Source organism: Plecotus auritus, assembly GCF_963455305.1.
Source record: "Plecotus auritus genome assembly, chromosome: 3".
NCBI lineage: Eukaryota > Metazoa > Chordata > Mammalia > Chiroptera > Vespertilionidae > Plecotus > Plecotus auritus.
The window spans coordinates 175,730,071-175,744,598 of record NC_137772.1 but is presented as its reverse complement, the minus strand read 5'-3'; the positions used below and the strand labels follow the sequence as shown (position 1 = coordinate 175,744,598).

Genomic DNA, 14,528 nt, shown 5'->3' with positions numbered 1-14,528 from the left:
CTAAAGCCATATATATCAAACCTAATTCCCCTTCCAAGCATTTGAAAATAATGTTCATATTACACTTAACAGTTCCAAAGACAATCTTATTGATGTTTTTACCTCTTTACTCAACTAACATTTACTGAGTATATGTTATATACTAGAGACTGGGCTAGATTCTAAGAAAGTAGACATTACCAAGGCATAGTCTACTTTCCAGGAGTTTTCTCCTGTCTGAGAGGACTAACTCTGCCACCTTCTATACCTGTTCCCCCTCACTTCCTAAAGCCTGCACCATCAGTTATCCCTTATTCCTTCTGATAATCCCACTTATCAAAGACCAGCTTTGAGATTAGGTACTGTCTAAGGATGTTACATATACAGTAATTCTGTACTTAAAAAGCCCTTCCACTAGCCTTCTGAGATAGTTACTATTATCTCCACTTTACAATTGAGGAATCCAGAGATCAGAGAGATTTGGTTACTTGCCCAAGATCACATAGCTATTAAGTGGCAGTCCATTCATTTAAACCCAGGTCTCAAAAACTATACTGTTTCATTATATCTCATTGTCACTTTAGTATTTTTCAACCTCTTCCTCTTGTTTCTTCCCTACAGCTTTCAAACACTTCATTATCCTATATAATAAAAGGCTAATAGACCGAATGGCAGAATGACTGGTCGCTATGACACACACTGACCACCAGGGGGCAGACACTCAGTGCAGGAGCTTCCCCCTGGTGGTCAGTGTGCTCCCACAGGGGGAGCGCCGCTCAGCCAGAAGCCCTGAGCCCGGCTCATGGCTGGCAAGCGCAGCGCGGTGGCGGGAGCCCCTCCCGCCTCCATGGCAGCACTAAGGATGTCCAACTGACGGCTTAGGCCCACTCCCTGCCATCAGTCGGACATCCCCAGAGGGCTCCTGGACTGTGAGTGGGTGCAGGCTGGGCTGAGGGACCTCCCTGAGTGCATGAATTTCATGCACCGGGCCTCTAGTTACTTATAAACAAATACCCTATCAGTTTCTGCTCTTCCCTTCATTGTTAGGCTCCTTGAGAGAGAGATTCCCTTTTGCTTTATCCACATTGACTCATAAAATCCCAAATGCAATATGATTTCTGTGACCAAAAAACAGCCTTAAAAAAATCCACCTCCATGTCAAATCTAATGACTCCTCAGTCCCTATCCTTTTTGATCTCTATAACATCTGGCAAAGTTGACTGCTGTGCTTATAACTATCTTTTTTCTCAATTTCTACTCAACCGGTTTCCCCTTTTCTCTGCTTCCTTGATGGAGTCTGTCATCTTTTAAATGGCAGTATTGTCAATCCTCTGACCTTATCATCTGTACTTTTTCCTAGAGTTATCTCATCTACTCCTGTACTGGGAACGCCTAAGTCTCTCCAGCTGAAGTCATATTTCCAGCTTCCCACTACACATATATATTGGAGTTGCATTCTCAACAAGTCTAAAAATGGAAATTTTAAAGTTTTAATTAAAATTTTTGGTAATTAAATTTATCAGGGTGATGTTGGTTAATAAAATTATACAAGTTTCAAGTGTGCAATTCTATGATATATCATTTGTATATTGCATTTTGTGCCCACCACCCAAAGTCAAATATTCTTCTGCCACCACATATTTGATCCCCTTTACCATTTCCTGTTCCCCCAGCCTCCTTCCTTTGTAACCACCATGGTGTGGTCTGTGTCTATGAGTTGTTTTTTAAATTTAATAAATCTTTATTGTTCAGATTATTACAATTGTTTCTCCTTTTTCCCCCCATAGCTCCCCTCCACCCGGTTCCCACCCCACCTTCTGCCCTTACCTCCCCCACACTGTCCTCATCCATAGGTGTATGATTTTTGTCCAGTCTCTTCCTGCATCCCCCATACCCCTTTCCCCCTGAGAATTATCAGTCCACTCCCTTTCTATGCTCCTGATTCTATTATATTCACCAGTTTGTTCTGTTCCTCAGATTTTTAATTCACTTGATTTTTAGGTTCACTTGTTGATAGATATGTATTTGTTGTTCATAATTTTTCTCTTTACTTTTTTCTTCTTCCTCTTCTTTAAGAATACCTTTCAGCATTTCATATAATACTGGTTTGGTGGTGATGAACTCCTTTAGCTTTTTCTTATCTGTGAAGCTCTTTATCTGACCTTCCATTCTGAATAATAACTTTGCTGGGTAGAGTAGTCTTGGTTGTAGGTTCTTGCTATTCATCACTTTGAATATTTCTTGCCACTCCCATCTGGCCTGCATAGTTTCTGTTGAGAAATCAGCTGACAATCGTATGGGTGCTCCCTTGTAGGTAATTAACTGTTTTTCTCTTGCTGCTTTTAATATTCTCTCTTTATCTTTTGCTCTTGGCATTTTAATTATGATGTGTCTTGGTGTGGTCCTCTTTGGATTCCTTTTGTTTGGGGTTCTGTGCGCTTCCTGGACTTGTAAGTCTATTTCTTTCACCAGGTGGGGGAAGTTTTCTGTCATTATTTCTTCAAATAGGTTTTCAGTATCTTGCTCTCTCTCTTCTTCTGGCACCCCCATAATTCTGATGTTGGTACGCTTGAAGTTGTCCCAGAGGCTTCTTACACTATCTTCAACTTTTTGGATTCTTTTTTCTTTTTTTTGCTTTTCCGGTTGAGTGTTTTTTGCTTCTTTGTATTTCAAATCTTTGACTTGATTCTTGCGTTCCTCTAGTCTGCTGTTGGGTCTCTGTATAATATTTTTTATTTCAGTCAGTGTATGTTTAATTTCTAGTTGGTCCTTTTTCATATCTTCAAGGGTCTCGTTATATTTATTGGCCTTTTCTAGGATATTCTTGAAGAGCCTTATAACCGTGGTTTTGAATTCTATATCCAGTCATTTGTTTTCCTCCATTTCTTTCGTTTGTGATCTGTTTCTTCGTCTCCCCATTTTTCACTGCTTCCCTGAGTTGGTAGAGTAGCTTTGTGTGCTAGGTTTCCTATATGGCCCAGTGGGTTGGCCTCCCCACTTAACCTGAGGTGGACACTCTTGGTGCACCCCCTTTGTGGACTGTGTGTACAGCCTTGTTGTAGTTAAGTCTTGATTGCTGTTGGTATCACTGGGAGGAATTGACCTGCAGGCCAGTTGACTGTAAGGATCAGCTGTGTCTACACTGGGAGATTTTCAGTGCTGGAGACAGCCTTATAGGATTAGCCTTGTCAGATTGCAAAAGCCTCTGGGCTCAGCTTGGAAGGAGTGGAGTCTCAGGGCAGGGCAGACAGTCTTGGCTTCCCGTCAGCCCTGCCCTTGCGCACGAGTCTCCAGACCTCTGCCTTCTGTGGTTCCCGAGTTTCCGCCTTACAGTACAGATTTCCCCCATAAGAGCATGGGTTCCCAGGGGCTCGCCCGGAACTGTGGTTCAGTGCAGTCAGAACTGGGGTTCAGTGCTGTCAGGAGCTTCTGACTCCCTTCTGCTAGGGATAGCCTGTGGTAACCTCCGCAGCCAGTCTTTGTGCACACTCGTGCCTCCAGACCCCTGCCGCCGCGGCTCCCCTGAGTCTCCGAGTCTCTGTGTGCCTTTCTCTCTACCTGACAGTCCAAACTCCCCCTGTATGAGCCTGGGTCCACAGGGTTTCGCCCGGAACTGAGGTTCAGTGCAGTCGGAACTGGGGTTCAGTCCCCCTGCCGCCAGAGAAAGCCAGCCAGGCACTCCGCCGCCCTTCCTCTCTGCGCGCGTGTCTCCGTACCTCAGCTCTTTGCTGTTCCTTCTCCGTGAGCTTTCCTTTTTCCTTCTAGTTGTAGAATTTCACTCAGCCAGCTTTCCTGTGGTTCTGGATGGTGTCCGTTCTGTCTTTTAGTTGTAGTTTTGAAATTGTTGTGTGGGGCAGCAGTTTAGGTGCTTACCTATGCCGCCATCTTGGTTTCTCCCAATCTATATGTCTGTGTCTATGAGTTTTTATTTGTTTCTTGTTTGTTCATTAGTTGCAAAAAGTTAATTTTTAAATCTTTCTTCTCTGTCTTTCAGATAACAGCATTACCAACAGCTCCACTATCCAGAGAGTGAGCTGACTCTCTATGCAGTAGCTCTTAAATTTGTTTCTTCTGTCCCCCAATACCCATACTGATTAGAAGTATATCCAGAATATCAGTCTCCTTTTCCTTAGCTCATCTCTTGCACAACTTTCATTTATACTACTACAATTGCCCTAATGAATGTGGTGGCTCATTGTGGTTTTGCTTTGCATTTCTCTAATCATTAGTGATGCTAAGCATCTTTCCAGGTTTTTGAAATGTCTTTTCAGGTCCTTTGCCCATTTTTTAATTGGGCTGTTTGGGGGTCTTTTTTTGGTTAGGCTGTAGGAATATTTTATATATTCTGGCTATTAACACCTTATCAAATATATGTTTTACAGATAATTTTCTTCTATTCTGTGATTGTCTTTCACTCTCTTGGTAGTGTCCTTTGATGCCAAAAGTTTTAAATTTTTAAAAAATTGATGTATAATCTATCTATCTATATAACAGGCTAAGCAACCATCACAACCGAACAGGCTGCATGGGGCGACCAGGCCAGCAGGGGGGTTAGTGAGGGGCGACCAAACGACTGAGCAGCGGACTGCATGGAGCAACCCGGCCAGCAGGGGGGGGCAGTTGGGGGCAACCAGGCCAGCAAGGGGGGGACAGTTGGGGGCAACCAGACCGGCGGGGGGGGGGGCGGGGGGCAGTTGGGGGTGGTCAGGCCGGCAGGCAGAGGCAGTTAGGAGTGACCAGGTTGGCATGGGGGGCAGTGAGAGGCGATCAGGCTGGCAGGCAGAGGTGGTTGGGTTGATCAGGCAGGCAGAGGTGGTTAGGGGTGATCAGGCTGGCAGGGGGGGCAGTTAGGGGCGACCAGGCCAGCAGGGGGGAGAGTGAGGGGCGATCAGGCCGGCAGTCAGACATCCCCCTCGGGGTCCCGGATTGGAGAGGGTGCAGGCTGGGCTGAGGGGACCCCCCCATGCACGAATTTCGTACACCGGGCCTCTAGTTGATATATTCTATTAGTTTCAGGTGTATATCATAGTGGTTTGATATTTATGTACACTAAGAAATGATCCCCACAGTAAGTCTAGTTACCATCTGTCACCAAAGTTATTAGAATATTATCGACTATATTCTTTATCTTGTACATTATATCCCCATGACTTATTTTATAACTGGAAGTTTGTACCTCTTAATCCCCTTCACCTATTTCACCTACACCCCCCAACCTCTCCCCACGCTGATAACCACCAGTTTGTTTCCTGTATCAGTGAGTCTGTTTCTGTTTTGTTTACTTGTTCATTTGTTTTATTTACAACTTTTTAATTTTGGTGAAGTCCAATTTATCTATTTTTTCTTTTGTTCCTGTGCTTTTGGTGTCATATCCTAGAAATCATTGCCAAATCCAACATTATGAAGGTTTTATTCTAAGAGTTTTTATAATTTTACTCATATATTGGCCATTATCTATTTTTAGTTAATTTTTGCATATGGTGTAGGGCAGTGGTCGGCAAACTGCGGCTTGCGAGCCACATGCGGCTCACAAGCCACCGTTTGCCACTCTGTTGAATGAGTTTGCCGACCACTGTCATATACTACCCTTTACCTCTATGCACACAGTATGCCGCAATTGCCTAATCCTCACAGCTTCCAACTACACAGTAACATTTAGACTAGTCCAGTGGTCGGCAAACTCATTAGTCAACAGAGCCGCAGTTTGCTGACCACTGGTGTAGGTTAAGGGTCCAGCTTCATTCTTTTGCATGTAGGTATCCAATCTTCTCAGCACAATTTGTTGAAAAGCCTGTCCATTCCTCCTGAATTGTCTCGACAGACTTGTTAAAATCAGTTGACCACATATGCAAGGGTGTATTTCTGGGCTCTCTATTCTTTTCCATTGGTGTATATACCTCTCCTTCCACTGGCACCACACTGTTTAGACCACTATAGCTTTACAGTAAGTTTTGAAATCAGGAACTGTGTGCTCTCCAACTTCATTCTTCTTTTTCAAGATTATTTTGGCTACTTGGGGGTCCCTTAATATTCCATATGAATTTTAGGATAGGTTTTTCTACTTCTACAAAAAACATCATTGGGATTTTTACGAGGATTGCTTTGAATCTGCAGATCATTTTGACTAGCACTGTCATCCTAACAGTAGTAAGTCTTTCAATCCATGAACGTGGGATGTCTTTCCATTTATTTATGTAGTCTTTAATTTCTTTTTTTTTTAATATATTTTATTGATATTTTACAGAGAGGAAGGGAGAGGGAGAGAGAGCTAGAAACATCGATGAGAGAGAAACATCGATCAGCTGCCTCCTGCACACCTCCCACTGGGGATGTGCCAGCAACCAAGGTACATGCCCTTGACCGGAATCGAACCTGGGACCCTTCAGTCCACAGGCCGACGCTCTATCCACTGAGCCAAACCGGTTTCGGCAGTCTTTAATTTCTTTCAGCAATGTTTTGTAGTTTTCAGTGTATATAACTTGCTTTTTAATTTTATGGTCTGAATATAAATTGAAGTAAGTAATATAAATTAAGTTTGGAAAAGAAAAGAAACATTATTTCAAAGTAGCTTAAAATAGTGATTAAAAACAAAACAGAACAGAACTAGGACTTTAAACATTTTCACAAACTTTTTAGAGTTCTCCTAGTCTGCTTTTGAGAGTGCTAAATATCTCCTATTTCCCTGAGATAAATTCTAGAAAATACAATTGCAGAGTCAAATACAATTCAACTATTTTTTTTTTTTTAGAAATGGTTATACCTGAAAGGTTTCTAAAAAAATGTTTTTATTGATTTTAGAGAGGAGGGGAGGAGAGAGATCAGCTGCCTCCTGCATGCCCCTTACTGGGGATTGAGCCCACAACCCAGAATCCAACCAGCAACCTCAGGGTGCATGGGACAATGCTCAACCAATTGAGCCACACCAACCAGGGCAATACCATGCAACTTTTATAGGCTATTGAAACATGCTACCAAAGTACTCATCTATTTATACTTTCCACAATGAATAGGAGAACCTTTATTCCTGACTCCTCTCTGTACTGAGCATTATCATCAAACTAGAGACCTGGTGCACGAAATTTGTGCACTTGGGGGGGGGGCGGTCCCTCAGCCCGGCCTGCACCTTCTCACAGTCTGGGAGCCCTTGGGGGATGTCCATCCCTACTGCTACCACGGAGGCGGGAGAGGCTCCCACCACCGCTGCTGCGCTCGCCAGCCATGAGCCCGGCTTCTGGCTACCACACTGACCACCAAGGGGAAGGTCCTGCATTGAGTGCCTGCCCCCTGGTGGTCAGTGCGTCATAGCGACCGATCATTCCGCTGTTCAGTCAATTTGCATATTAGCCTTTTATTATATAGGATGTGCGCGAATACACACACACACTCATACATAAACTTTTCCAACTTGTACAGTGAAAAGGAATTTCAGCATTTTAAACAACCATGTAAAAAGTAAGTCCTTCCTTCCCAATCCAGTGACAGGTATAACAACTATAAAATGCTTGGGTTTTAGTTGTTGACTTTTGTCCTACAGAACATCTTTTGGTCTGGGGTCTTGCTTGCTTTTTGGTGTGTTTTTTAAAGACTGTCAAGATACATTGTTTTTATATTTAGTGTCATGCTTTATAAAGTCCTTCCTCATGTCAATACTGTTTTATGTACTCGCCTACATATTCTTTCTGATTTAATTTTTATAATCCTCACACTAATTTAATATCCAAATGTTTCCTTCTAAAATTTCAAGAATTTACACAAGTAGAGGGAATAGTTTAGTGAACTTCCAGATACTAATAACCCAGCTTCGTTATCAATTCATGCAGGATCTTGTTTCATCCTTTTTGTTTGTTTGTTTCATCTTTATCCTCATCAACTCCCCCTCCAATTATTTTGGAGCAAATCTCAGACATACCACATTATGTATCTCTAAAAGATAGGAAGTTTTATTAAAATATTTGTGTCTAAATTCATTTAATCCATTTAGAGTTTATTTTATTGTTTCCTGTTTTTCAGAGACTTAATTCACTTTTCAAACTAGTTAATTAGCTAGTTTCCCCAGTATCATTTACTAATTCATGCTCTGTCCACTGGTAAGAAGTGCTGCTGCCTTAGTCATATAAATTCCCTGAGTCCTAGCCGATTTGGCTCAGTGGATAGAATGTCGGCCTACGGACTGAAGGGTCCTGGCTTCGATTCTGGTCAGGGGCACATGCCCGGGTTGCAGGCTTGATCCCCCGTGGGGGTGTGCAGGAGGCAGCCAATCAATGATTCCCTCTCATCGTTGATGTTTCTATCTCTCTCTCGCTCTCCCTTCCTCTCTGAAATCAATAAAAAATATATTTTTTAAAAAATTCTCTGAATCTGTTTTTGGACTTCCTGTTCCACAGATCTTTTTCTCTTTTCCTACATCTTGATATTTAGGTTTTTATTTGATGTGACTTATGTCACATAAAAGTAGGATAAAAATTTTTTGTTATTAATTAACATGAGAAAAAAAAACTAGTGGGAGATTAAGAATAGTTACTCAAATAAACGTGTTTATAATAAGAACATTTACTTTCTTTCAGAGATCCTGTAGTGTGGAGAGCTGTGCTTGGAACTAATAATATAGATGGGAGACGTCCACACACCAAGATTATAAAGGTTAAAGCAATCATCATCCATCCAAACTTCAATTTGGAAACTTATGTAAATGATATTGCACTTTTTCATTTGAAAAAAGCAGTGAAGTATAATAACTATATTCAGCCTATTTGTCTACCTTTTGATGTTTTCCAAAAGCTGGATGAAAAGACAGAGTGTTTCATAGGTGGCTGGGGAAGAACAACAGAAGAAGGTAATTATAGTCTGAACTTTATTGATACAGTTTTTTTTTTCTGGTTATTGGAGAGGGTGAACCTTTTTATATATTTATCTCTCTATATTATGAGTCTTTACAAATCAGTGAAAAGAAAATGTCTGTCTGGCTTGTCTGTATTTTTTTTTTTCTTCCTTGTGGGAGAGAGAAGATTATCTTCCAAAGCAGAAATAAAGACTTTCCCTGGTTATACATGACAAGATACCTGAACCTCTGGACATTCTCAGAGAGGGGGAATTCTCTAAGTGTTTCTGTCCTTGTTGAGATGCATAGGTGATAGAGCCAGCTACATGACAGAATGGCTTGTCTTTAATAAGCTCTGGCTGTAAGGAATCAACTTGGTGTCATTTTAAATTTAATGCTCTGTTTAGTATCAAGCAAGCTGATAGTGAATTTTCTTATTACACAAAGGGGCACTAATTGTTGATTGGCTGCACTAATGGGAAAAAATTTTAAATGTAGAAAACAGTATCTCACTTTGGTAATAACAACAGCTACCATTTGGGAGCATTAACCATGTTTCGGGCCCTGCTCTAAATATATTATTTTTATCTTATCCTTCAAAAATTCCTATTAGGGAGTTAATGTTATTATTCCCTTTCAACAGATCAGGAATTGTGGATCTTAGAGGTTGAGAAGCTGAGACTCAAATCCAGGTCTTTTTTATTCTAAAGCCTGAATATTTAAGTACTACATTAAGTACAAACTGCTCTTGAGGTCATGAAAGACTGCTCTTGAGGTAATGAAAGTCTAGTTAGCCATATATGAGATCAAGTACTGAGCCTTTTCTTCTGTTCCTTACAGAACCTAGCCATTTTAATATTTGTGGATTAGTTAGATAGGATATACTGGAGATAAATGTATGAAAGATGTGTGAATTATTATTTTTTCCTCTGTTAATTCTTTCTAAGGAAGAGAAGGAAAGCAACATGGTATAGTTGCAACATGGTATAGGGGAAAGGCATTGGCTTTAGAATCACAAACCTAAGTCTAAATCTCAGCCCTGCCCTGTACTAGCTTAATGGCCATTGGAAATTATTAAATTTTTAACAATGAAAATAATTATAGGAGCAACTGGCATTTATGCAGGGCAAGCATTTTAATGAATTTCTCATTTAACATCCCTAACAATACTGTGAGAAATGCTGTAACATGTATGAATAAACTGAGGTTTAAAGAGGTTAATATGGGGAGCTCATATGTCTAAGTGCCCGCGGTCCCAAGGCACAGCAGCGCACACAGTCTGTTAGCTGTAATTGGCGCAGCCGCTGGTCGCCCTGACACTGAGGACCTGACCCATGTGGAAGCTGCTCCCCCTCCCCCCCCCCCGCTCCCCACTAACCACCCCCTTGCTTCCCCCCAACCCCCGCAGCTCAGCCAAGACCATACAGACTTTTGACGGGTGTGTATTACAGTGTAGGAAGGGAAAACTGGCATTCTCATTGAAAATGATCAGTCAGCCCTGGCCGTTGGTTCTCAGTGGTTAGAGAATGGGCCAGTGCACACAAGGGTCGCGGGTTAGATTCCCGGTCAAGGGCACATGCATGCCTGGGTTGTAGTTGGCTTCCTGCCCACAGTGGGGCGCATGGGGGAAGCAGCCAGTCCACTCTCTGTGAAAATGGAGAAAATTGGGAGAGGATTAAAAAAAGAAAGAAAGAAAATGATTAATCAGTTGGAATCATGCTGTGTTCATTGCCAACTTTTCTGTAACCAACCTTAGTCAAACAGATGAAATCTTTATATTTACAATAAAGATAATTATTAGTATGGTACCTTTGTTAACGAGGAAGAAATGTAGAATGGCCTTTCCCAAACTTTGAAGACAGGATAGAGTTACTTTGAGTGCCTGAAAGTAAATTGAGAGTGGAGTCCGAGTCTTTGGTTGCATACTCTTCTTGTTCAGAAGTCTCTGGGGAAACTGCTTTAAATCAAGCCCTGCTGCAACCCGGAGGACTACAGTATGAATGCACACACCTTGTTATGCTATCAGTTAAAGTGATCATTAAAACAATACGTGCCCACATTTGTGGATGTCCAATTGTAAGGCCAGAGTAATTTACTGAATTTTTAAAAGTACTTCTAAGAAACAGCGTCCACAAATTGAAAGTTTTTACCCACCTATTGATGATGAACCAGCTATTAGAAGTAAAAATATTGATCTCTTAGAACGACAGGAAAGAAAACATCTTCAATGGGAAAACATTTGTATTTCTGAATGCCAAGCAGCGTAAGTTCAGCAGTTGTTTTGGGAGGAGGAGATGCTAGGTTGATAACAGAAGAAAATGAAGATGGTGATAGTTTATTTTCAGCTCCTGAACATTTTGTTGTTGATGTAAGACTAACAAATTCCTTAATTTCTGACTCTCAGAAAAAATGGATCCATTCAATCCATGCAAAGGCAAGGTCTTAGACCTATTCCTGAAGCAGAAAGTGGACTGGCAGTTATTTTCATGACTACAGAGAATTACTGTGATCCTCAGGGCCAGCCCAGTGTAGGATGCAGGATGATGACTCCAGCACCGAGCCTTTTCCAAGGCTTGTCAGTCAAAGAGAAGCTCATGCCAAGTGCCCCAGTGAGCATAACATGTTGCCGACACAGAGTCAGAGCAAACAGATGTGTGGATTTGAGTGAAAGGTCAAAAGAAATAAAAATCTTCAGAATGGAACAAAAATTCAGACTATCTTCACAAGAAACATCTACTCTAATGGAACCTCCAAATAAGCTCTGATAATAATACAGCTTTCACCAACAACGTTCCTAGGTGTAAATAGAGGGAGAAATTGGGCTTCCCTGCAGCCACTGATCAACTCCATCAGAAACTACTTCCAACTATCCACCAAGAAAAGGGAAAGGGATGAAGAAATTTGAGAAATTTCTTCATCTAAATCAGCAAGAATGAAAATGTTTCATTCTAATCTAGAATAAACGCAACTTGCTACACCCTCAATATGAAAAAAAAAAAAAAAAAGGAACAGCATCTATCTCAGAATAAGACTGGGGGCTGTGAGGGGGTGGGAGAATCAGATAACATTTATAGATACAGATTAAAAATCCACTGTGAAAAATTCTGCCAATCAATCTCTCTCTACAGAAAAACAAAGATCAGAAAAAAGGAAAATTGACAATTTAGCCATAGAAAATGAAGTCTTGGAACAATTATTCAAGTACATAAAACCAGAGTTAGAAACTGAAGTGAAAGTTCAAAAACAAGAGAAAGATGTCAATATTACAAAAGGGCCATGATTAGATATAGAAACAAAGGGCTCTTTTAATGATGAAACAATACCAGAAAGTAACAAAATATCTCAAGAAAATGAAATTAGAAAGAAATGTGATCTCAAGAAAGAATTACTAGGTCAACTAAGGAATCATCTGACAATGACAGGCTTTGGTGTGATGGTGTGATTCTTCCAGAGGTGTTGCTGAGTAAATTTAGATCACTGGTGATTAGTAACTCTGCCTCCAGAAATGCACCTAGTGAAAAGGATGATTATGGTTGATTAAAAAATTTCAAGGAGTTCTGAAAGGTCACATTTCCTGGAGTAGGAAAACTTCCACAGATCATTGGGGGATCAGATTTAATAGCTCATCCTGATCGAAAGAATATAGAATTACAAGGGGCCTTGAGGCAGGAAATGGAGGTGCAGAATCAACATGCAAAAGAAGAGCCTCTTGCCAGTGATCTCTTTAGGTACAATTCTAATATAAAAAGGAGACGGTAACTAAGGACTTAATAAAGAAGCCATGGAAAAACATTTCCTGTCAGGTATTACTTCCTGTTTCCTCTGGGGTGCATGCATACAATATATACAAGGGATTTAAGTTACAAATATTAGGGCCTGAATTGGTTAAATGAAATGCACAAAACTCTAAAAAAAAGAGGTTAATATAATAAATTGCCCAAAGTTACACAGTGAGCTAAGAAAGGACTCAAAATTCACGCCCAGGTCAGCCTGCCTCAAAACTCATTTGTTTCTACTATTTTATACAATCTCTCACAGTGCCACATTTTTTCATGATCTATAAGATGAGAGTATTAATACCTATCAGAGCATTGTACTGAGGATTAAGTTGGTTCTGCAGCAACATGGTAGATTGCATGCACATACCAACCTTCCCACTGAAAACTATTAAAAACAGAAAATACATAGGTCAAGGACTGAGTATGAAGATGGGAAATTTAGATAACCAAAGTTGGCGTTCATTTTGAGGTCTTTACCAAATTGATAACATTGAATATTGATTTCTGTGGTTTCATGGGCCTTGAGAGGGTTGAAAAACAAAGATTGCTCTGTGTGTGGGGAGACTCCTAAAGCTAGAGCTCTAGGACTATATTCCAAAACTGAGTCAGACTCATGATCCAGCAAATGGTTCATATATGGTATACATAGTACACTTCCAATCTGATAGAGGTATGCTCAAAGCAAAAGGATAGGAAAAGCTACACCATAGCAACATTAATCAAAAGAAAGCTGGAATGAACTTCTGGTCAAGACGACGGAGTAGGTTAACACTGTGCTCACCTTCTCCCACAATCACATCAAAATTACAACTAAATTATAGGACCACCACCCTTGAGAACCACCTGAAGACTAGCTGAACGTAACTACTTTAACAAGGATATAAAGAAGAAACCATGTCAAGACTGGTAGGAGGGGCAGAGACACAGAATGGGCAGATCGTACACCCATGCTGTGGTGGTTAAGAATCAGGAGGGACAGTTTGTTCCTGTGTCTGTCATGTAGGCAGTGCAAATGCGCACAGCACCTCCCTCACCGCATTGCCATGACTGCCCTTGGTGATGTTGCCCCCTGTGGGCAAGGGCCTGCACTGTACTGAGTACTCGCTGCCCTCAACCAAATGGCCAGACACGGAAATTGACCGGGGACTGGCAAGAAGCTTGATAGCCTTAGGACAAGGTGTTTCAGCTTTTGCATCTGCAGGTTGCTGTGTATTTCAGATCTGGAAACTTCTTAAACAAGTAATCACAGAAACTGCAAAGATTTCAGCCCCTAACCTTTCATCCTACTGTTAAGGAGGATTTGAACAGAAAATGTGTAGGTGAGAAGCTAGTCTTATTTTGGGGCATAAACTCACCTGCTGGCAAGGCCAAGATTAAAACAGCTCACAGGAGAATCATGATTTTGAACCATCCAGATTAAGGTGGATCTCCATACTTAACAACCAAAATAAATGAAGCAAAAGACTTCACCAAAAATTGATTGATCCTTAAGGACTACTATACTCTGAAAGAAAAAAAAAGGGGAGGGGGTGCTTTAAAAAGTCCTGCAAGTTTAATCTAAACCACCTTCATAATTTTTGTACAAATGCTAACCATAAATATTAATTTATTCCACTGTTAAGCAGTATAATGATAAAATATTTACAATCAAAGAATCAGGAGGGATATATAGCCTGCAGAGGTCCCCTCTGAGGAGGGGGCAGGATCCCAGCCCCATACTCAGCTTCCTAGCCCAGACCACCAGTGCTTAGGAATCCTCACAACTTTGGCTGTGAAAATCAACAGGAATTCTGTCCAGATGAGACTGAGGGCTGTGTGAGTTCCAGGTGTTTCTCTTAAAGGGCCAACACAAGGACTTACTAGCTGACAAACTCACTCACTCTGAGTTCCAGTGCTGGGGCAGCGTCTTTATACATATACTAGAGGCCCAGTGCACAAAATTTGTGCATTGG

The 14,528-nt window shown here is 41.2% G+C and overlaps 1 protein-coding gene and 1 pseudogene across 2 annotated transcripts in view; both read left to right on the top strand.

The window, feature by feature from the left end:
• The window catches only part of TMPRSS12 (transmembrane serine protease 12), a gene marked incomplete at both ends in the record, with an annotated part of 29,790 nt that overhangs the window by 4,772 nt on the left and 10,490 nt on the right, over positions 1 to 14,528 (top strand). Inside the window, one exon of the mRNA XM_080662618.1 lies at positions 8,544 to 8,812. Within this exon, the coding sequence (XP_080518744.1) occupies positions 8,544 to 8,812 (269 nt within the window). The remainder of the gene's footprint in view (positions 1 to 8,543; positions 8,813 to 14,528) is intronic.
• On the top strand, positions 10,324 to 12,556 carry LOC308243323 (nibrin-like; annotated as a pseudogene). The gene is made up of 3 exons: positions 10,324 to 10,350; positions 10,599 to 11,461; positions 11,926 to 12,556. The product of its transcript is annotated as a nibrin-like (transcript).